The sequence below is a fragment of the Tilletiaria anomala genome, assembly GCF_000711695.1.
Source record: "Tilletiaria anomala UBC 951 chromosome Unknown K437scaffold_103, whole genome shotgun sequence".
NCBI classification, from domain to species: domain Eukaryota; kingdom Fungi; phylum Basidiomycota; class Exobasidiomycetes; order Georgefischeriales; family Tilletiariaceae; genus Tilletiaria; species Tilletiaria anomala.
In genome coordinates, this window is record NW_013546919.1 from 25,635 (window position 1) to 42,917 (window position 17,283).

Here is a 17,283-nt window from a genome sequence, read left to right on the forward strand (position 1 = left end):
TATCATATGCAGTATTACTTCGATCAGATACTACATCTGGCTGATACTGAGCGCACACGCACGCAAGGCAAGAAGAGTGGAATGCAAAACAGCTTTGTTGAGAAGCGTACAAATACAGTGCGTGATGCATGCTTTTTTCAGATAAGAGGCCGACTAGTGGTGAGGGTGGACGGTTTGGTGTGACTACTTTTCGAGAATAAAAGGATCAATCATAAAGACGATGGGTAGTAGCCCGATGTTGAAAGGGCCGATGCGGTAGTATCCGGACCTAAGCAGAAGTCATCTCCTCCCCGTGCAATGTGTTTAGCCCGCCAAGGAGCGATTTAGAAGAAGGACTAGTAGCTTAGTAGCGGTAGTGGTCAGCCTTGAAGGGTCCCTGGACTGGGACATCGAGGTAGTCGGACTGGACGCTAGTTAGCTTGGTCAGCTTGACGTTGAGCTTGGCCAGGTGTGCCGAGGCGACCTCCTCGTCGAGGCGCTTGGGAAGCATGAAGACCTTGCCACTCTGGTACTTGTTGTCCGTGTTGTTCTTCCAGAGCTCGATCTGAGCAAGCGTCTGGTTGCAGAACGAGGCGGACATGATGAACGACGGGTGGCCAGTCGCGCATCCGAGGTTGACAAGACGGCCTTCGGCGAGGAGGAGAATGTGGCGGCCGTTCGGCATCTCGTAGCGGTCAACCTGGGGCTTGATGTTGACAACCGACTTGGCGTTCTTCTTGAGCCATGCAACGTCAATCTCGATGTCGAAATGGCCAATGTTGCACACGATGGCATCGTCCTGCATGGCTTCGAAGTGCTTGCTGGTGATAATGTCGCGGCAGCCAGTGGTAGTGACGAAGATGTTGGCCTGGCTCACAACGTCATCCATAAGGTCGACTTGGTAGCCGGCCATGGCAGCCTGCAGAGCGTTGATCGGGTCGATCTCGGTCACAATGACACGGCAGCCGTAGCCACGGAGCGACTCGGCACAGCCCTTTCCGACGTCACCGAAGCCAGCAACGACAGCGACTTTGCCGCCCAGCATGACGTCGGTGGCACGCTTGATGCCGTCAACAAGCGATTCCCGGCCTAAGAGGGAGCCAATGATGTCAGAGTAAAGATCACAAACAAATACGCATGAGTCACGACCAAACATACATCCATAGTAGTTGTCGAACTTGGACTTGGTGACCGAGTCGTTCACGTTGATGGCGGGGAGCTTGAGCGTTCCCTTCTTCATGGCGGTGTACAGATGGTGGACACCAGTGGTAGTCTCCTCAGAGACACCCTTGATACCCGCGAGGAGCTCGGGGTGCTTCTCATGGACCATCCAGGTGAGGTCACCGCCATCGTCTAGGATCATGTTGAGCGGCTCGCCACCTGGGAAGGCCTTGAGGGTCTGCTCAATGCACCATTGGTACTCCTCTTCGGTCTCACCCTAAATATGCGGAGAAAAGGTCTCAACATTTGTCAGCTTCAAGGCTGCATTCTCAAAGGACACCATCTTTACGCACCTTCCAGGCGAAGACAGGGACACCGGTGGCGGCGATGGCAGCAGCGGCGTGGTCCTGCGTGGAGAAGATGTTGCACGAGGACCAGGTAACCTGAGCACCGAGAGCAGTGAGAGTCTCGATGAGAACAGCAGTCTGGATGGTCATGTGCAAGCAACCTGCAATCCTGGCGCCCTTGAGAGGCTGCTCCTTGCCGTATTTGTGGCGCAGTTCAACCAGACCGGGCATCTCCAGCTCGGCAATTTCGATTTCCTTGAAACGAGACAAAAGGCGAAAGAATGAAAAACGTCAGATTAACCCAGCTAGGGTGTGAGCCATGCCGCACAAATGGTCGCTTACCTTTCGGCCGAAGGCGGCGAGGGAGATGTCCGCGACCTGTCAAAAGGCATGGCACAGCGCAGGATATATGTCAGGGATGCTGCATTCAAATGCAGACAGACGAGTATCTCTGCGCACCTTGTAGTTTGACATGTTGGCAGAAGATTTAAACGTGAGAAAGTTGAAGAAAACGGAGAGTCTATGGCTTATATCGTGTGGGGAGGGAGAGGTCGTGGTTAAGAAGATGGAGAAGAAGTACTTTGGAGACATGAGAGGGAGGCGACGTGGTTGGAGCGAGAGCGAGAGAGCTTCTCATCATGCCCCTGCACGGTTGCGCACGGGTGCAAAAATGTTCAACGCCGAAACCACAACCAAACCAGGGGCACTGACTCACTCTCCGGCAGTTCCGCCCCTCTCCGCTGCTTGCCAGAAGCCACAACGTGCGCACTGGCAACATTTTCAAACCGAGTTCCTTTGTCGTACGAAAAAGGTGCAGGAAAATTGGGGCCAGCGCGCTCAGCAACGTCCATGGGCACTTATCGGCGACCTTTCTCACTCGTTCACAGAGGGGACTCCCACAACTCAGTCACAACCTTACGTCAGGATTGGGTCGATGCGCATAATAAGCCTTCTTGCTCATATCCTTCGTCCGTATTGGCCTCGCAATCGTGGTGAGCATCGCTTCATGATTGCAGGCTCTTCTGAATCCATCTCAAGCCAGGTAACTGCGGACCACACACGCATTTGTGTAGTTGGGTCATCGCATCAGAGCCGCTCGTCGAAGCTGTCACCCTTTCGCCCCTCATTGGTCCCCCGACAGCGACCTGGCACCCGCGATGCCATTCCCAGAGTCTGCCTCTCCCAACCCAGCCACGGCTAGCGGTGCTACCTTGCACGTCAGTTCTGGTGCCGATTGCAAGCTCGCTGGAATCTTGCAGTACGACTGCGTGCTGGAGCGTGCCCCCAAACGAAGCAAGAAGGGCGCTAGTGACTCGGGAGGCAAAATCGTGTGCGCACCCATCGAGCGCATCTTCCAGCTCTGCAGGCACACACCAGCGGTAGAGGTCACGCACCTGGTCGACTTTGATGCTCAAGGCGCGCCCATACTCCACACACCTCCGGCTTGAACGACAACCGACAAAATGCAGCTTTAACCAGTTTCCGACAGCGTCCTTGTCGCAGTTTACAAATACCAGTCCAAGCCCGTCGGAACGCAGTTGCGCGTTTCCAGATCTACTTGGCACCCACACTCGCATGCAATACCATGTAGGTGGATGGTGATGGACTGAAAATACCTCCGGCAGATCGACGCAAGGAGCTCGAGCGGTCAGTCCACTGAAATCCTCAGACGCACGGGCATCAGCGCGCGAGGAGCCAATCGCAAAGGAGCGGGCCGGAACAACTAGCCAGGTTCAGTTGGGCTCCAAGGCATATCCGCGGAGTTTCAAGCGATGCTGGCGTTACATTCCTTCTGCAGCCACCTCAGAGCCCTCTCGTCACCCATCTTCTCCAGGACCGGCCCAACCTTCTGCAGCACCTCTGCATGGTACTCCTGCATCCAATGCTTCTCGTACGGCAGCAGCAGCGCAGCGTCGATCAGCGAGACTTGAATCGGGCACAAGGTCAGATGCTCGAAGCACAAAAAGTCTTTGCCACCAAAGTTGTTGGGTGTCGTGGCTTTGCGCACGCTGACGGCGGGCCCGAGAGCAAAAAAAGGTAGCACAGGAGAGGCCTCAGTCAGCCAAAGTCGTTTGGTTGTAATGTATTTGGCACTCACGCCACAAGGTTCTCGATGCGGACACCCCAGCTGCCGTCCTTGTAGTAGCCAGGCTCATTGCTGATCACCATGCCTTCCTTGAGAGTCGTGTCGTTGAACACGATGCGCGTACCGATCCCTTGTGGGCCTTCATGGACGTTGAGCCAAGAGCCAACTGCAAGACCGGAGCAAGATCAAATGAACACGTCATTTTTAGCAGCTGGTACACAGGAGAGAGAGGAAAGTTTGCGTTAACAGCTCACCTCCGTGACCGGTCCCATGCCTATAGTCTAGACCGTCCTCCCAGAGCGCCTTCCTAGCGAGTGAATCCAGAATATACCCAGTCGAGCCTTTGGGGAAGATGACCCTGTCGATGGCAATGTGACCTTGCAGCACACGCGTGAAGGCTCTCTTCTCCTCCTGTGTTGGTTGGCCAAAGTGCCACGTGCGCGTGACGTCGGTCGTTCCGGGCGTGTCGAAGTGTGCGCCGGAGTCGCAGAGGTAGATCTGCGCCGGGTCAATGGCCGGGCACGACGCTGGGTCGGGCGAGTAGTGGATGATGGCGGCATTGGCACCGGTGGAGGAGATGGTGCTGAAACTCAGACCTTTGAAGCCTTCTAGCCTGCTCCTGTACTCTTCCAGCTTCGTCGCGCCACTCGATTCGGTCACCTTTTCGCCTTTGCTCAGCGCCTCCTCAAGCCAGGCAAAGTATTGCGCGAGTGCCGCGCCATCGCGGATGTGTGCTTCGCGGAAGCCTTCCAGTTCGCGTGCGTTCTTGATACTCTTCTGGTCGACGACGATCGACCGGTCGATCTTCGCCTTCTCCTCTCCGCCGAGCGCTTTCATAATGGCGAGCGATGCACGCTTGCCGATCAGGATCTTGCCGTCGGCTGGAAGTGCGCTGCCATGCTTGTGCAAGTCTTCGTAGAAAGTGTCGTACGGCCGCAGCTCGACGTCATGGCAGCCTTTGAGTGCAGCCTGGGCGCTACCGTCAAGCTGCTTTTCGTTGACATAGAGGTAGGTGCGGTCAAGCAAGACGAGCGCAAAGGCGAAGAAGACCGGATTGTACGGCACGTCTGAACCGCGCAGGTTGAATAGCCAGGCAACTTCGTCCAGCATATTTGCAACGAACCCTTGTACGTTGCCCCTTTTCTTTAGCTCTTCCCGCAGATCTTTCGCCTTGTTTGCGTAGCTCTTTCCTGCTGTCTTGTCATCGAGTGCAAAGATGGGTTCCGAAGGCTTGGGCGGCCGATTTCCATCGGCATCCCAGACCTCGTCGACGAGATTCTGCGTGATGGCTTCGAGTTTGGAGGACTTCTTTACCAGCTCCTTTTCCAGCGCTTGAGCATCTTCGGCAGTGATAAGAGAAGGGTCGACCCCAATGCGCGAGCCATTGGGCAGCTTCTTGTGCAGGAACTCTTTACATGTGCGGGATCGAGGGTCTACAGTCAGGTCGAGTGCATGATTTGATGTGCGTGCGCAAGACGCAAGACGCTTGCACTCACCTTGCCAGGTTGGGACGTTATCTTCGCCCTGTTTCATCAAGGTCCACACTCCGGCCTGCAACTGTTGTCCAGCCTGCAAAAAGTAGCGACCATCGGTGAAAAGGAGGCCGTCCTTTTCGGTCACAACGGCGCAACCTGCAGACCCGGAGAACCCCTGAGAGAATGAGAGCACGCGCAAAGAGCAGTCAGCCTCAGCCTCCTGGACCTTTCCTCGGTCTTTTGCGCACCGAGATGTAGCCTCTTCGAAGATCACGTTGGGCGGGGTATTCACTGTTGATGGCCGCCGAAAGGTCAGAGCGTCAGAATGTTCCGTATCACCTACCGAATCGTTGTTTAACAGCGCATGCTTACCTGAAATGCGCATCTTCCGAAGGGACAACGCTTGTTGAGGGTTGGAGACGAGGTCGAATGATCAGCTGCCTACACGCTTGCTCGACACCACACGGCGGCAGTCGAAAGACAGCTCACTAGGCGTTCAGGCCATGCTTGTTCATGAGCACACGCAGTCTCTCGACTCGTTGCTTGGTCTCGACGACGCCGGTAGCGATGGCCCCCATGTTGGATCGAGCAGTCCGTGTGGAGTAGAGGTTCCGGAGGGCAGCTTGCCGTAATAAGCAGGCCGTCGCAGTCAGATGATGAGAAGAGAAAGCTGTTCGCGCAAGGGCCCGGGTGCAGGTCTTCCGAACGGACATGAGTCAGCGTGAGGAAAAGGAAGATCAAGCTTCGGTACCGTATGGATATGGACGAGAAGGGAAGCAGACGTGGGGAGGATGTACTCGTTGAAAGCTGTCACCATCTACCATGTCACTCGGTACTGAACTCGAACATGGAGGCATTACACTGTACAACAGAGTTGAGAGCTCCAGAGGGCCAAGCGGGCCATACTGCGTCTTAGTGCCTATGCTCCTAATACCGCCGCAAACGGCACCGAAATAACCGAGAGACTGGGCTAGGGTCGATAACGACAGCCTCATGCGAATCAGATACGACTGACCTGCCGCCTTGGGCCGAATGATAGCCCTAATAAGCCTGTCCAGAGTCGAGACCATCCAAGAGGGCTTTATATACAATTATTAAAGGCCTCGACCAGCTGCAGCATACTCCAACCGCTTGCACCAACTCTGCCCTCAGCAGCCATGTGTCATTTGTGTTGGAGCGCACGCAATTGGGGAAGAATGAGATGTCAAATGCCAGCGAGCTCGGATACTGGCTTTGCTGTGAGATGTGACGAATTGCACAACGGGGCAGAGAAGCTGACAAGGCGTCGAAGGATACAAGGGTATAGGCAATCGCCGGAGAATATGGAAAGGGTCCTTCATTGCAGCTCTCATGTGAGGCCAGCTGCTTCAACGCTGAATAGTTCCGTACTGGTAGCCCCCATTGAAGCCAAATGACAAACTTTTCAGATACCTGCTCATAGCAGAGAAATGATTCGGGCAAAGCACTCACGCTTGGAGGGGCCTGGTTCTGAACAGCGCCCGGGGTTGCTTCGTACCGGCCGTTCCCTTGGTACCCATGATGTGAAAGAGATTCAAAAGTTAACTCAGACAGTAATGGTGCTAGTTTTCTCCGTGTCCCCTCGTATGTGCCCACGTACCCTTGTAGGTAAACCCTTGAAGGCCAAAGCGCTCGCGTGCTTGGACATGCTTATAGATCAGCCAGAGAGCGTGGACCTGATGAGAGTATAATGGAGACATGGAAAGCAACATGGTGTTAGCCGAGCAAGTGAGAAATCTGCTGCGAGCGAAATGAGGCTTAACCATCACCGGCAAGATCGTAACTCACGTGTCCGGGGACTGCAATGAACAATCACGGTTAGGTCGATGTCCTAATGAGAACGAAGTTCTAAGATGGACTCACGATAGCCAAGGATTGTCAGACAGATGCTGTAAAAATGGAGATGGCAGCGGTCAGAAATGCACAGACAGACCGGGTGTAACCGTCTCATACTTGATGAGCAGATCGCAAGAGCACTGTGCAGCCAACGCAAGAGAACAAAGGGTGAAAACAGAAACAGAGAGTAAGCCCCATGTCATTGTGAAAACCAGCTGCGTTTCAAGCACAAGGACTAACCCCAGAAAGGAAAGCCACCCCTGCTGGCGGGAAGAGGATGCTGACGAGGATGAGGAGCACGTCGGACGTCTCGACCATCTTGATGCAGACCTGTGGAACGGATGGGACGGTAGAGGGATGGGAGCTAAGAACGTCGTGCGAGCAAGCGTACGACAGACGAGTAGGGAACTTGGTGTGTTCAAGGGGAGCGTGTGCGTGGTAGGGTCAAAGTGAAGCCCGAGAGCGATGCCAAAGATGGTGCAGTTTTGAGTATGAAAGAACGGAGTGAGACTGGGCAAGCGGGCTTCTGGTTGCGTCACACTCTGCGAAGCGATCAGCAGGGCGAGACTGCCCGCACAAATTAGGGTTCTTACTTGGCACAAGATGGGGACTGTGAGACCTTTGGGGGGGAGGGTTGGCGCGGGAACGCGCGCGTGTCACTTTCGCCCCTGCAGTCTGATCACGGATCAGCCCACTGTCTGTCCCCTGCCCATGTCCGTGTCCCTATCACTCACTCTCTCGGCCGGCCCTCCGCCCTTTCCTTCCGTCAGCACCATATCACAGCTCAGTTCGACAACGCAACGCATTGAACGATCAATCGACATCTGCTACATACGGCGTGCGCGCCAGTGTGTACAGCGTTCTCCGCATCTCACCCGGCCCCATCTGTTCAAAGGGCCTGCGTGCGCGTGGCCACAGAAGTACCCACCCCTCGCGCTGAACATGGCTCGCCTCAGGGAACTGGTCGATAAAGCCTCGCGCAGCAGTAGCAGCAAGGGGCACGATAGCGCCGCAGACGGCGCAGAGGACGATGGCACGCCTTTGCCATCTAGCGAGGAGATTGTCGAGCTGCTCAAACATCTGCAGTTCCTCAAGGACAGACTCGTCTCATACAGAAAGCTGCTTCATGACCACAAAGACAGCTTGGCTGCATCGACCCCAGATGGTGCAGCGGCCAAGAGCAGCAGGGAGGCAGCGGCAGCTGGAGCTGGAGCGGTAGGACAAGGGAAAACTGCAGCTTCAGCGGTCCCATCGAAACCGGCTGCTCCAGATGGGCCCACACCGGTAAAATTGACCTCAGTGCAGGCGCCTCTAAAGAGCAGCAAGCCTGGCGTCTCCAAGGCGTCTGGGGCTTCGAGTACCACCGGCCCGAACACCCCAGTTGCAACAGCAGCCAGCAGCAGTAGCCTTCAAAAGCCGACCATGGATATCGCTCCCACCAGCATAGCAACCTCCACCTCTGGGTCTTCTGCGTCGAAGCCACTTGCTGCACCTTCTATCCCGCGCATCCTACCGCGCATCAAAATCAAGCGAGATGCATCGGCCACACCGTCCGATTTTGCTGACAAGCTCCCTGCCTCTGCGGCAACAGCCAATGCGAACGGAATGTCTGGCAGCCCGGGGGATACGATGGACTGGGAGGCCGATTGCGCGTCTGCCAAGCTGGGTAAGGCGTACGCCAAGCTGAAAGGACAACCGATGTTCATGAAGAGGAAGCGTAGTAGAGAGTCGGAAGACGAGGCAGATACGGCGTCAGAGACGGCCAGTGCTGCGGGGGACTCGAGCATGTCTGTTGGGCCAAGACTCTCTTTGCAGGGCCTCAAGCTTCGTGCTTCCCCTGCCGTCTCAGCTCTGAACAGGGTGAGTTGGGAAATCAGAGTTTGATTGTGGCTGTGAAACCCCAATCCCCTGTTAATATCTTTTATAAACCCCTTTGTACAGCGTGCGCATGATTCTCCCGGTGTGTCGAGCATGCATCCGCAACGGCGGTCCAGCATGATGCCGCAAGCGCCCGCTGCACCGCCCGTCTACGACCCGGCATGGGCTCTACCCACGGTGACTGTAGACAGCCTGATGCCAAAGCTAGCCACGACGCAGGCGCCACGGCCCTATGCGACCAAGCCGGAAGATGTGCATGATGACTTTGCAACAAAGGACTGGCGCGAGCGCGACAGAGAGCGTGATCGGGAGGGAGGGGCAAATGGTCAATCGCAAGGGACCAAAGAGGGCAAGAAGGGCAAAGAGCAGAGCCAGGTCCCGCTCAACACCTTTTACTCTTACGCGGATGGGTACTTTAAGAGCTTGACCGAAGATGACCTTGCATGGCTTTCCAGCCAAACGGATGACTTGGAGCCATTCCAGGTGAGTGTCAGCCCTTGTCATGCAGTATTCGGTGTGAAACGAACAACGTCTTCGTTATTTCCACCCCTCAGATTCCACCACTAGGGCGCTACTACCGCGAAGTCTTCGAAGCCGAGGACGCCGCGCAGACAGGGCCGGACGGGATCCCGCTCGTGCCTGCAGTCGTACCGCCGCTCAGCCCGCCCAAAGCGAGCCCATACAACACGCGTTTCGTCCCGTCGTCCTTGACCGACAAGCACCTTGGTTCTGCGGATGATGCCAAGAGTGGTCTGCTCACGGAGCGTGTCGTCGCCTCGCTCTTAAGGACCACGAATGGCGGCCTTCCCCAGGTGCCAGAGGGAGATGAAGAGGACGATGCGGAGAGTGCCCCGTCGCTGACGACGACGGCGGCGCCAACGTTGCCCAGCATGCAGCAGGACACGCTTGCTTTCGAGGACAAGCTCAAGGCAGAGCTCAAAATGTTGGACCTATTCGACGAAGCAGCCGTCAACTCCGGGCAGCGGCAGGACGACGAAGTCTCTGCGATGCTCCGCAAGGTGCAAGAAGCGTTGCGCAAGCAGATGCGCGTCAACGAGGCGCGCAAAGCGCGGCTGTTCGAACTCGCACGCAGCCGGATGAGCTACCAAGAATACATAACGTGTCTCAATACGTTCGAGCGCGACATCGAGGCGGGTTGGAACAAGCGCCAGCGGCAGATCCGGGCCAGTGTGCAACGTAAGAAGAAAGGCGGCGGTGGCGGGACGAGCTCGCAAGCGGCAGCGGCCGATCAAGTTTCCGCCGGCGGAGCAGTCCCCTACGGCGAGCCAGGAGCCGCAGTGGTCGGGGGCTCGGCGGGCGCGGGCGCGGGCCCATCAAAACCTGTACTGCCTGACTCGGTCATCTCTGCGATGGAGAAGCGGCGCAAGTTGATCGATGCTCTCGGCCCCATGTTCGACCGGTTGCCGCTGTCGTGGCAGCCGCCGCCCGAGGGCGAGTCGGTGTATACAGACCTCGATTTGGAAGATGTATAATATTTGGTACTCAGTGCTTGCGCGTCTGCAATTCACATCTATCTCGCGTTTTGGCATTGCTCCATCCACAGGTGCGTCTCACGCTGAACGTCATGTCATGTGAAGTGTGCATCGGAACTCCCATCGATTTTTGTCACGAATTTCGAGGCTTATACATTGTAAAGTGGTATGCATGCGCGTTCGCGGTTTTGGGCTGCTAGAAAAGAGCAAAGCGGGGAAAAAGAGGAACAGAGGGAATCTCTATAACTGCGAGAGCTGCCGCCTGGAAATGTCGCAAAGGCGTCACTTGTTGCTGAGGTAGAAGTCCATGATGCCGGTGGTGGAGGCGTCGTGGCCATCGTTCTTCTCCTTGCCGAGCAGGATGGGGAGGACCTTCTTGGCGAGGACCTTTCCGAGCTCAACGCCCATTTGGTCGAAGCTGTTGATGTGCCAAATAAAGCCCTGTGTTGCGATCTTGTGCTCGTACATGGCGATCAGCGCGCCGAGCGTGGCGGGCGTGATCTTCTTGACCATGATCGAGTTGGATGGGCGCGAGCCGGGGAAGACCTTGCTCTTGACGAGGAAGTCGTTGCTGCTTGCCGCGGCGCCGAGCTCGGCGCGCACCTCGTCCTCGGTCTTGCCAAAGGCGAGCGCTTCGGGCTGCGCAACAAAGTTGGAGAGCAGGATGGCGTGGTGTTCGCCGAGCGGGTTGTGCGACTGCGCCGGGGCGATAAAGTCGCATGGGATGATCTTGGTGCCCTGGTGGATCAGCTGGTAAAACGCGTGCTGGCCGTTTGTTCCGCTGTTCACCGGGGGTAACCCGACGAGCGTCAGCCAGGACGCCTTCACTGGAGTGGCGCAGTAGTGGAATACTGCTGCCGTGCACTCACCTCTGTCCAAAGATGACTGGACCGGTCTCGACACCGACGGGCTCGCCGTTCTTGGCGATGAACTTGCCGTTGGACTCCATGTCGCCCTGCTGGAAGTAGTCTGCGAATTTGTGGAGGTACTGGTCGTACGGGAGGAGCGCCTGCGTCTGTGCGCCGAAAAAGTCGTTGTACCACACACCGAGCAGGGCGAGCAGGACGGGGACGTTCTGGTCGAGCGGGGCGGTTTTGTAGTGCTTGTCCATGGCGTGTGCGCCCTCGAGGAGCTGCTCAAAGTTGTCATAGCCGATGATGAGGCAGATGGACAGGCCGATGGCGGACCAGAGCGAGTAGCGTCCGCCGACCCAGTTCCAGAAGCGGAACATGTTCTCTTTGGCGATGCCGAATGTCGTGACGGCCTCGGTGTTAGTGGAGAGCGCGACAAAGTGCTTGGCGACGTGCGCCTCGTCCTTTGCGCTCTGCAAGAACCAATCGCGCGCGGTTGTCGCGTTGGTCATGGTCTCCTGCGTGGTGAACGTCTTGCTGGCGACGATGAACAGCGTTGTCTCCGGGTCGCACTCGCGAAGTGTCTCGGCCATGTGGGTGCCGTCGATGTTGCTGACAAAGTATGGGCGGAGGTCGCGCTTGGCGTACGCCTTGAGCGCCTCGGTCACCATGACGGGCCCCAGGTCTGAGCCGCCGATGCCGATGTTGACGATGGCGTTGATGGGCTTGCCGGTGTACCCCTTCCATGCGCCGCTCCGGACGGCTTCGCTGAACTGCTGCATGTGTTTGAGCTCCGGCACGACCTCGTTGATGCCCTCCTCGTTGATGTTGAACTCGCCGCGCAGGTCGCGCAGCGCGACGTGCAGCACGGAGCGGTCCTCGGAGGTGTTGATGCGCTTGCCGGCGTACATGGCGTCGCGCTGCCCCTCGACGTCAGCCTGCTTGGCGAGGCTGAGGAGCTCGGCGAAGATATCATCATCGATGAGGTTCTTGGAAAAGTCGAGGAGCAGGCTAATGTCCAGCCCGGCGTCGCCAAACTGGCGCGAGTACTTGGTGAAGCGAGCGGGGTCGGCCTGGAAGGCCTGGCGCAGGTTGAGCGACTTGCCCTTTGATTCGTACAGCTGCTGCAGCTTTTTCCACGAGGGTTGCGAGGTTGCGAGGTTCTGCGCCATGGTTGCGGTTATTTATTTATTTATTTTCCTTCTTCTCCTTGTCTCTTTTGTGGATCGCTGTTGGGTGCCGCGGCGTGGAATGCGGTGACGAGGTTCAGCTATGTGCGGTTCGAGGCCGAGTGGTGGCAGACTATTGAGCCACACGTAACACTCACCTGTCGAGCTGTTGCCTATGGAGTCGAGTGGGATGCAGTTGGGGTGTGTATGTTCCGCTGGCTGTGCAGCGCCCGAGTATTATATAGAATGTTTCAGCTCTTCTCGACAATGTGTGAACTTACCATTGGGGTGGGGGGGATGGGGTCAGCGTGGCGAAGTGCGACGGCGAGCCGAGATCCCAATCGTACGGGCACCGGGCCAACACCACAGAATGGAATCCACGGCTTGGAGCCGATCGATGAATGGAAGGTCTGGCTGGCTGGTGTTCCGCTGTTGGGCGTCCACACTTGCACGGTGCACGGGCCGTGTGGCCTGTGCTTGTGGTATTGCTTCTCCCGTGGCGCTGGAGAGGGAGCGCGGCAGCGGAACGGAGGTTACAGCTCACCGAACCTTACATGCAGTTCCTGTAGGTTGTGCAGCATTCGACTTGGCCCGTGCAGACACGATGCATCAAGCGAACCTAAAATAGGGTTGTGACATCTTCTCCGGGTTTGCCTCAACTGGGCGGACACGGGTCGCGTCCTTGGTCCCGCTTGCAGCATAGCAGATGACGGAACCAACGATGCCTGAGCGCTTCACGGGTAAAGGGAGAAAGATGGATAGGGAATGTGTGTGTCTGTGTTTCGATGCAGTACACTTTGTGGTGTAGCGGGAAGAGCCGACATATGCGAGCGAGTACGGCCGTAGCGGCCGGGGGAGGACGAAATAGTCCATGATGGATGATGTGACAGCCGGGCGGAAACGGACGTGAAGGAGACGGGTAACGTCAAGTGTATGTGTGCGCAATGGAGACGAGGAGGCTGAGGGCAAAGTACACGCGGGGGGCGCGTACTATATACTAAGATGTGGTGCAGATATGTGAGCGTCTGAGACCTGCGTGATGGAATGTTATTCGATGGTGGGGATAACTGGATAATGTGAATTTGGGGAAATGGTGGATGGTAGTACAATGTTGTTGCGTACGCTGTTCCTGCTGTTGCTGCCTTCAATAGAGATGATGGTGATCATAGGATATGCCACTGACGTCGCGTCAGAGAGGAAAGGCGAGGCATCAGGTCGCGCTCCTATTCTCGTGTTCCACAAGTGGAGCCCGGTGGAGAATCGCCTAGCATCGAGCGAGCCAATAGTATGGGGTCACACTCCACTACTTCTACTCCTCGTTAGCATCGCCCTCTGCATCGCTCATCGTATGGAATACCTCGATGGCCAACGCGTTCGCCAGTCCTGGCGTGATGGCTTCCGCATCTTCCAGACTCGCGCGGATCGAATCGATGCTCGCCAGCGCGTCCGGCCGCCCTTGGACAGCCATGGAGAGCTGTGCGGGACGCACAGAAAGGCACCGCAAGCAGAGGGTTAGCTCTTCGCATTCGGTCTCATCTGCACGAGACAATTCATAGCTTTCAGCAAACTCACTTGTTCTAGGACGGGTAAAAAGACCGTGTCGAGCGCTGTGACCCTTCGCGCCTCAGGCCGGGGCGGCAGTACTGCTTGCTGCTGATGTGAGTGACGGTACTGATTATACTGCTGTTGTTGCTCGGCCAACTGTGCACTAGTCCGGGGATCGATCGCGTGGCCGCTACCCTCCTGCTCATGTGCCGAATGAACGCCCGCCCCTGGCCCTGGCCCCACCCCTGGCCCGGGTCCTGGGCCGGCGCCTACTGGGTCCGAGGCCGCATTCACCACGCCGCCCCCGCCACCGCTGGATGTGCCTCGATCATGCATGCTCAGTCGCTCCATGCGCCGCTGCTCCTCTTCGACTCGCCGACCAAGCTCCGCCTCGGCTTTGGCACCTGCCCCTTCTCCAGCTCCCGCCCCAGGGGTATACAGCCCTGCTTGCGGAGCAGTCAAAGGCGCGCCATAGTCCCAATCGTCGCCAGCCTGCGCGGCAGCCGCATAGTCACTCGCGACCATCCCATGGCCAGCATATGTCGCCGCTGAGGACGGCGAGCCTGGTATCGCCGACGCGGCGCCACCCGACCCGGACACAGCGGCGCTCTGCCTGAACGCAAGCGCTGGCGAACCGTCCGCGAGAGAGCGCGCTGCAGCGGCGCCAAGGCGCACCGTCCCACCTGCAGACCCGGAGCCTGAGCCGGTCGAGGACGTGGAGGTCCCTGTGCCGAAGCGGTCCGCGCGCAGGCCATGCCCCTGCCCGCCGGACGGGGCGGACGGCAGAGCCTTTTGGTGCGCGTAGTGCGCCGGGGATGGCGACGCAGCGCCCGAGCCGTTGGCCCTAGCGACGGAGGATGTTCGTTGATGGAGCTGCGGGTGCTGCTGCACCTGGGCCGGTGGCGAGCGCGGTGAAGCTGGGTTCATTGCTTGTTGGACCCGCGGTGACATCGGTTGCTGCTGCTGCTGTGCTTGCGGGTTTGGTTGATGACTGTACTGCTGCAGACCAGGTGGTCGTTGATACGGATTGGTCACGTGAGACTGCTGCTGCAGCAGCGGCGCAGCGGCAGCCGGTCCTCGCGCTGCGACAGTCGCCTTGCGCATCGTACCAAAGTCCCACATGTCCTCCTCTCCCTCCTCCACTTCGTCCGCCTGGTCCCTCGATTCGTTCGCGTCCTGCCGCTCGCCTCCTTCAGCCCGCCATCGCTCCAGCCTGTCGATCAGCTCGGTCAGGTAGCCCGACTTCTTAGCGCCCCGGACAAAACGATGCTTGAGCAGTTCTTTGGCATTCGGACGCTGTCGCAGCGACGAAGTGCGCAGTGGAAGCAGATGTCAGCAGGGGGTTCACAAGCTGCCTTTGCATCTTGGCCGGCACTCACATTCGCTGGATCGCGTTGCAGACACAAGCTAACAAACTCGCGGAACGGCTTGGAGAACGTCGCCGGCAGCTCTGGTGGTGGATTCTTGGGGATGAGGAAGAGGACCTTCATCGGGTGCAGATCCGCATATGGCGGCTCACCCATGGCCATCTCGATGGCGGTAATGCCGAGACTCCAGATGTCCGCCTTGAAATCGTACCCACTCTGCTTGATCACCTCGGGACTCATCCAGTAAGGAGTGCCGACGAAAGTGTTCTTCTTTGTCATCGTCGCCGTCAGCTGGCCCGAGACGCCAAAGTCGGCCAGCTTGACTTCGCCGGACGAGGTGAGGAGGATGTTGGCAGCCTTGATGTCGCGATGTAGCTTGCCTTCTCCATGCAGGTACTCGAGACCTTTGAGCAGCTCGCGCACGACGATCGCAATGTAATCCTCCCTGAATCGGCCTGGCTTCATCAAGTCCGAGCAGCTGCCGCCGCTGCAGTACTCCATGACGATCCACAAGCTGGTTCCTTTGAGCCACGAGCCATGGTATCTGATTGTCGAACGGAAAGGGAAACATGTACTTGAGCCACGCGACACGCTGTCATGCCCGCATGCACATCCAAGGAGCACTTACTTGGTGACATAGGCGCTGTCCAGCTGACTAAGAATGGCAATCTCTTGTTGGATATCGTCAATCTCATCCTCTGCACTCTCCAGGTCGATGATCTTAATCGCCACCGGCTTGCGCGCGATCTTGGAGAATCCCTTGTACACCTCTCTGTGTATGGCATAGGCGTCACATTCAGCTCTTGTCATTGTGGGTCACTCGAGCAGCGCGTCCAATACGCACCCAAAGGAGCCTTTTCCGATCCTGTTTTGCTTGACATAGTATTCTTCGGGGTCGGACCCGCGCGGCGGCGCCTCCTGTAGCGGCAGCATTGTTCCCGGTTGGTGGGTTGAGTCGTCAGTCTATCAAGCTAGATGTGCGAAACATGGGGGGTACTCTATAAACTCACAACCGCCGTGCTCGCGCTGGCCTGTCTTCGTGATAGCAGAGACATGCTGGCCAATCAAGATGTGTCCGCGTTAGTCGATGTGAACTGTGGATGGTGTGAAGGTGACCGCAATACGCAAACCCCAAACCCCCTTCCCCCTTTGGCAGTGGAACACAACCGCGAAGAGACCAGTCGTGTGTCGCAGTGTTGGGTTGAGATCCACGGCCGGCTGAGAGTCGCCGAGGAAGGGGCGAGTTGTTTGCTCGCGCTCGCTTGTTACGCGACGATCTGCCTGCTGCTTGGTTGCAGAGAGGGGCGAGCAGGAGACCGGACGTGGTGTGCCGTGGCGATCCCTATGTGAGGTGACGAAGGAGAGGGAGCGATCGAAGCGTCGACGATGTTGCCGCTTGGTTCTGATCGCAAGACTGTTGCGCTTTGCACCACACACTAGAGACGAGAGTGTGACCTGTGATTGCCCGCTGACACACACACACGCGCAAACGCACGCCTGTGTGAAACACGCGAGGCAGGCAGTAGCAGTACTACCAACTAAACCTACTGCGACTACGCCTGCTACTACTACGCCTGCTGCTGCTGCTACTACTACTACTACTACTACTACTACTACTAGTGCAAATGAATATAGGGGGAGGATAACAGCGGACGGAATTGCGTTGATGTCTGAAGAACCCCGGTGAGGCGGCGAGCGCATGGGAAACGGATTGACTGCCGCGGCGGGTGACTTCTGGTCATAGGCGGGGGCTCTCGACTGAACTCATTGAAAAACATTCAAGTTGCTCGTGCAGCGTGTGCGCGCGCGCGTGCCTCAAGGAGTGCAGATGCCTGGTGGGCAGCCCCGGAATCAGGGGAAAAGGCCCTCTGGACTCGCCAGTTTGCGCAGCTTTGGTGGGCCATCCCCGCTTCTAGACCAAAGGTATGGGGGAATCTTGCGTCAAACCCACGGAATTGCCCCATTGAAGGCATTCCCTGCTCAGGTTCCTCCGGATTGGCTTCGTCCGCTGACGGCCATTCGATCGCTGTCACTCGACTCTTGAGCCGTCATCGGGCTCGGCCTTGAAACGGGACTCA

At 57.4% G+C, this 17,283-nt stretch overlaps 8 protein-coding genes across 8 annotated transcripts; 1 reads left to right on the top strand and 7 right to left on the bottom strand.

The window, feature by feature from the left end:
• Window positions 1-4: 4 nt before the first annotated feature.
• Window positions 5-1,981, bottom strand: K437DRAFT_259021 (S-adenosyl-L-homocysteine hydrolase). The gene is made up of 5 exons (XM_013385620.1): window positions 1,947-1,981; window positions 1,830-1,865; window positions 1,494-1,742; window positions 1,138-1,417; window positions 5-1,068 (listed from the first exon to the last, which is right to left on the bottom strand). Exons 1-5 carry the CDS (start codon window positions 1,959-1,961, stop codon window positions 344-346), a joined length of 1,305 nt encoding a protein of 434 aa, XP_013241074.1. The 5' UTR covers window positions 1,962-1,981; the 3' UTR covers window positions 5-343.
• Window positions 1,982-2,280: 299 nt separating this feature from the next.
• Window positions 2,281-3,207, bottom strand: K437DRAFT_10562 (uncharacterized protein). The gene has a single exon (XM_013385605.1). It carries the CDS (start codon window positions 3,062-3,064, stop codon window positions 2,492-2,494), a length of 573 nt encoding a protein of 190 aa, XP_013241059.1. The 5' UTR covers window positions 3,065-3,207; the 3' UTR covers window positions 2,281-2,491.
• K437DRAFT_259023 (putative aminopeptidase P, cytoplasmic) lies at window positions 2,857-5,941 on the bottom strand. The gene is made up of 7 exons (XM_013385621.1): window positions 5,538-5,941; window positions 5,421-5,450; window positions 5,297-5,339; window positions 5,070-5,223; window positions 3,828-4,982; window positions 3,586-3,739; window positions 2,857-3,496 (listed from the first exon to the last, which is right to left on the bottom strand). The coding sequence occupies exons 1-7, from the start codon at window positions 5,624-5,626 to the stop codon at window positions 3,253-3,255; spliced, it is 1,869 nt and encodes a 622-aa protein (XP_013241075.1). The 5' UTR covers window positions 5,627-5,941; the 3' UTR covers window positions 2,857-3,252.
• A 206-nt stretch (window positions 5,942-6,147) lies between these two features.
• K437DRAFT_259024 (UPF0057-domain-containing protein) lies at window positions 6,148-7,326 on the bottom strand. Its single transcript, XM_013385622.1, has 7 exons — window positions 7,143-7,326; window positions 7,020-7,042; window positions 6,930-6,955; window positions 6,855-6,865; window positions 6,667-6,742; window positions 6,519-6,574; window positions 6,148-6,436 (listed from the first exon to the last, which is right to left on the bottom strand). Exons 1-7 carry the CDS (start codon window positions 7,218-7,220, stop codon window positions 6,416-6,418), a joined length of 291 nt encoding a protein of 96 aa, XP_013241076.1. The 5' UTR covers window positions 7,221-7,326; the 3' UTR covers window positions 6,148-6,415.
• A 409-nt stretch (window positions 7,327-7,735) lies between these two features.
• K437DRAFT_259026 (uncharacterized protein) lies at window positions 7,736-10,295 on the top strand. The gene is made up of 3 exons (XM_013385623.1): window positions 7,736-8,762; window positions 8,844-9,263; window positions 9,335-10,295. Exons 1-3 carry the CDS (start codon window positions 7,845-7,847, stop codon window positions 10,271-10,273), a joined length of 2,277 nt encoding a protein of 758 aa, XP_013241077.1. The 5' UTR covers window positions 7,736-7,844; the 3' UTR covers window positions 10,274-10,295.
• Window positions 10,296-10,378: 83 nt separating this feature from the next.
• K437DRAFT_259027 (Glc-6-P isomerase) lies at window positions 10,379-12,569 on the bottom strand. The gene is made up of 3 exons (XM_013385624.1): window positions 12,452-12,569; window positions 11,143-12,353; window positions 10,379-11,054 (listed from the first exon to the last, which is right to left on the bottom strand). The coding sequence occupies exons 2-3, from the start codon at window positions 12,294-12,296 to the stop codon at window positions 10,556-10,558; spliced, it is 1,653 nt and encodes a 550-aa protein (XP_013241078.1). The 5' UTR covers window positions 12,297-12,353; window positions 12,452-12,569; the 3' UTR covers window positions 10,379-10,555.
• A 696-nt stretch (window positions 12,570-13,265) lies between these two features.
• K437DRAFT_10646 (kinase-like protein) lies at window positions 13,266-16,540 on the bottom strand. Its single transcript, XM_013385607.1, has 6 exons — window positions 16,216-16,540; window positions 16,050-16,123; window positions 15,834-15,977; window positions 15,218-15,749; window positions 13,866-15,134; window positions 13,266-13,767 (listed from the first exon to the last, which is right to left on the bottom strand). Exons 1-6 carry the CDS (start codon window positions 16,258-16,260, stop codon window positions 13,603-13,605), a joined length of 2,229 nt encoding a protein of 742 aa, XP_013241061.1. The 5' UTR covers window positions 16,261-16,540; the 3' UTR covers window positions 13,266-13,602.
• Window positions 16,213-17,094, bottom strand: K437DRAFT_10576 (uncharacterized protein). Its single transcript, XM_013385606.1, has one exon. It carries the CDS (start codon window positions 16,904-16,906, stop codon window positions 16,286-16,288), a length of 621 nt encoding a protein of 206 aa, XP_013241060.1. The 5' UTR covers window positions 16,907-17,094; the 3' UTR covers window positions 16,213-16,285.
• Between the last annotated feature and the right edge of the window lie 189 nt (window positions 17,095-17,283).

Excerpts from the sequence above, each read along its gene's own strand:
- K437DRAFT_259023 (XM_013385621.1), bottom strand. The coding sequence starts at position 5,626 with ATGGGGGCCATCGCTACCGGCGTCGTCGAGACCAAGCAACGAGTCGAG. Across the intron at positions 5,340-5,420 it reads TCGGAAGATGCGCATTTCAG|TGAATACCCCGCCCAACGTG; the intron begins GTAAGCATGCGC and ends GGCCATCAACAG. Across the intron at positions 3,497-3,585 it reads CGCATCGAGAACCTTGTGGC|CGTGCGCAAAGCCACGACAC; the intron begins GTGAGTGCCAAA and ends GCCCGCCGTCAG.
- K437DRAFT_259027 (XM_013385624.1), bottom strand. The coding sequence starts at position 12,296 with ATGGCGCAGAACCTCGCAACCTCGCAACCCTCGTGGAAAAAGCTGCAG. Across the intron at positions 11,055-11,142 it reads CCAGTCATCTTTGGACAGAG|CGGAACAAACGGCCAGCACG; the intron begins GTGAGTGCACGG and ends CCCGGTGAACAG.
- K437DRAFT_259021 (XM_013385620.1), bottom strand. Across the intron at positions 1,418-1,493 it reads TCCCTGTCTTCGCCTGGAAG|GGTGAGACCGAAGAGGAGTA; the intron begins GTGCGTAAAGAT and ends CCGCATATTTAG. Across the intron at positions 1,069-1,137 it reads GTTCGACAACTACTATGGAT|GCCGGGAATCGCTTGTTGAC; the intron begins GTATGTTTGGTC and ends GCTCCCTCTTAG.
- K437DRAFT_10576 (XM_013385606.1), bottom strand. The coding sequence starts at position 16,906 with ATGCGCTCGCCGCCTCACCGGGGTTCTTCAGACATCAACGCAATTCCG.
- K437DRAFT_259024 (XM_013385622.1), bottom strand. The coding sequence starts at position 7,220 with ATGGTCGAGACGTCCGACGTGCTCCTCATCCTCGTCAGCATCCTCTTC. Across the intron at positions 7,043-7,142 it reads GGGTGGCTTTCCTTTCTGGG|TGCTCTTGCGATCTGCTCAT; the intron begins GTTAGTCCTTGT and ends TTGGCTGCACAG. Across the intron at positions 6,956-7,019 it reads TCTTGCGATCTGCTCATCAA|CATCTGTCTGACAATCCTTG; the intron begins GTATGAGACGGT and ends CCATTTTTACAG.
- K437DRAFT_10646 (XM_013385607.1), bottom strand. The coding sequence starts at position 16,260 with ATGTCTCTGCTATCACGAAGACAGGCCAGCGCGAGCACGGCGGTT. Across the intron at positions 15,750-15,833 it reads GACAGCGCCTATGTCACCAA|ATACCATGGCTCGTGGCTCA; the intron begins GTAAGTGCTCCT and ends TTCGACAATCAG. Across the intron at positions 13,768-13,865 it reads TTTTACCCGTCCTAGAACAA|CTCTCCATGGCTGTCCAAGG; the intron begins GTGAGTTTGCTG and ends CGTCCCGCACAG.
- K437DRAFT_259026 (XM_013385623.1), top strand. The coding sequence starts at position 7,845 with ATGGCTCGCCTCAGGGAACTGGTCGATAAAGCCTCGCGCAGCAGTAGC. Across the intron at positions 8,763-8,843 it reads CCGTCTCAGCTCTGAACAGG|CGTGCGCATGATTCTCCCGG; the intron begins GTGAGTTGGGAA and ends CCCTTTGTACAG. Across the intron at positions 9,264-9,334 it reads ATGACTTGGAGCCATTCCAG|ATTCCACCACTAGGGCGCTA; the intron begins GTGAGTGTCAGC and ends TCCACCCCTCAG.
- K437DRAFT_10562 (XM_013385605.1), bottom strand. The coding sequence starts at position 3,064 with ATGCGAGTGTGGGTGCCAAGTAGATCTGGAAACGCGCAACTGCGTTCC.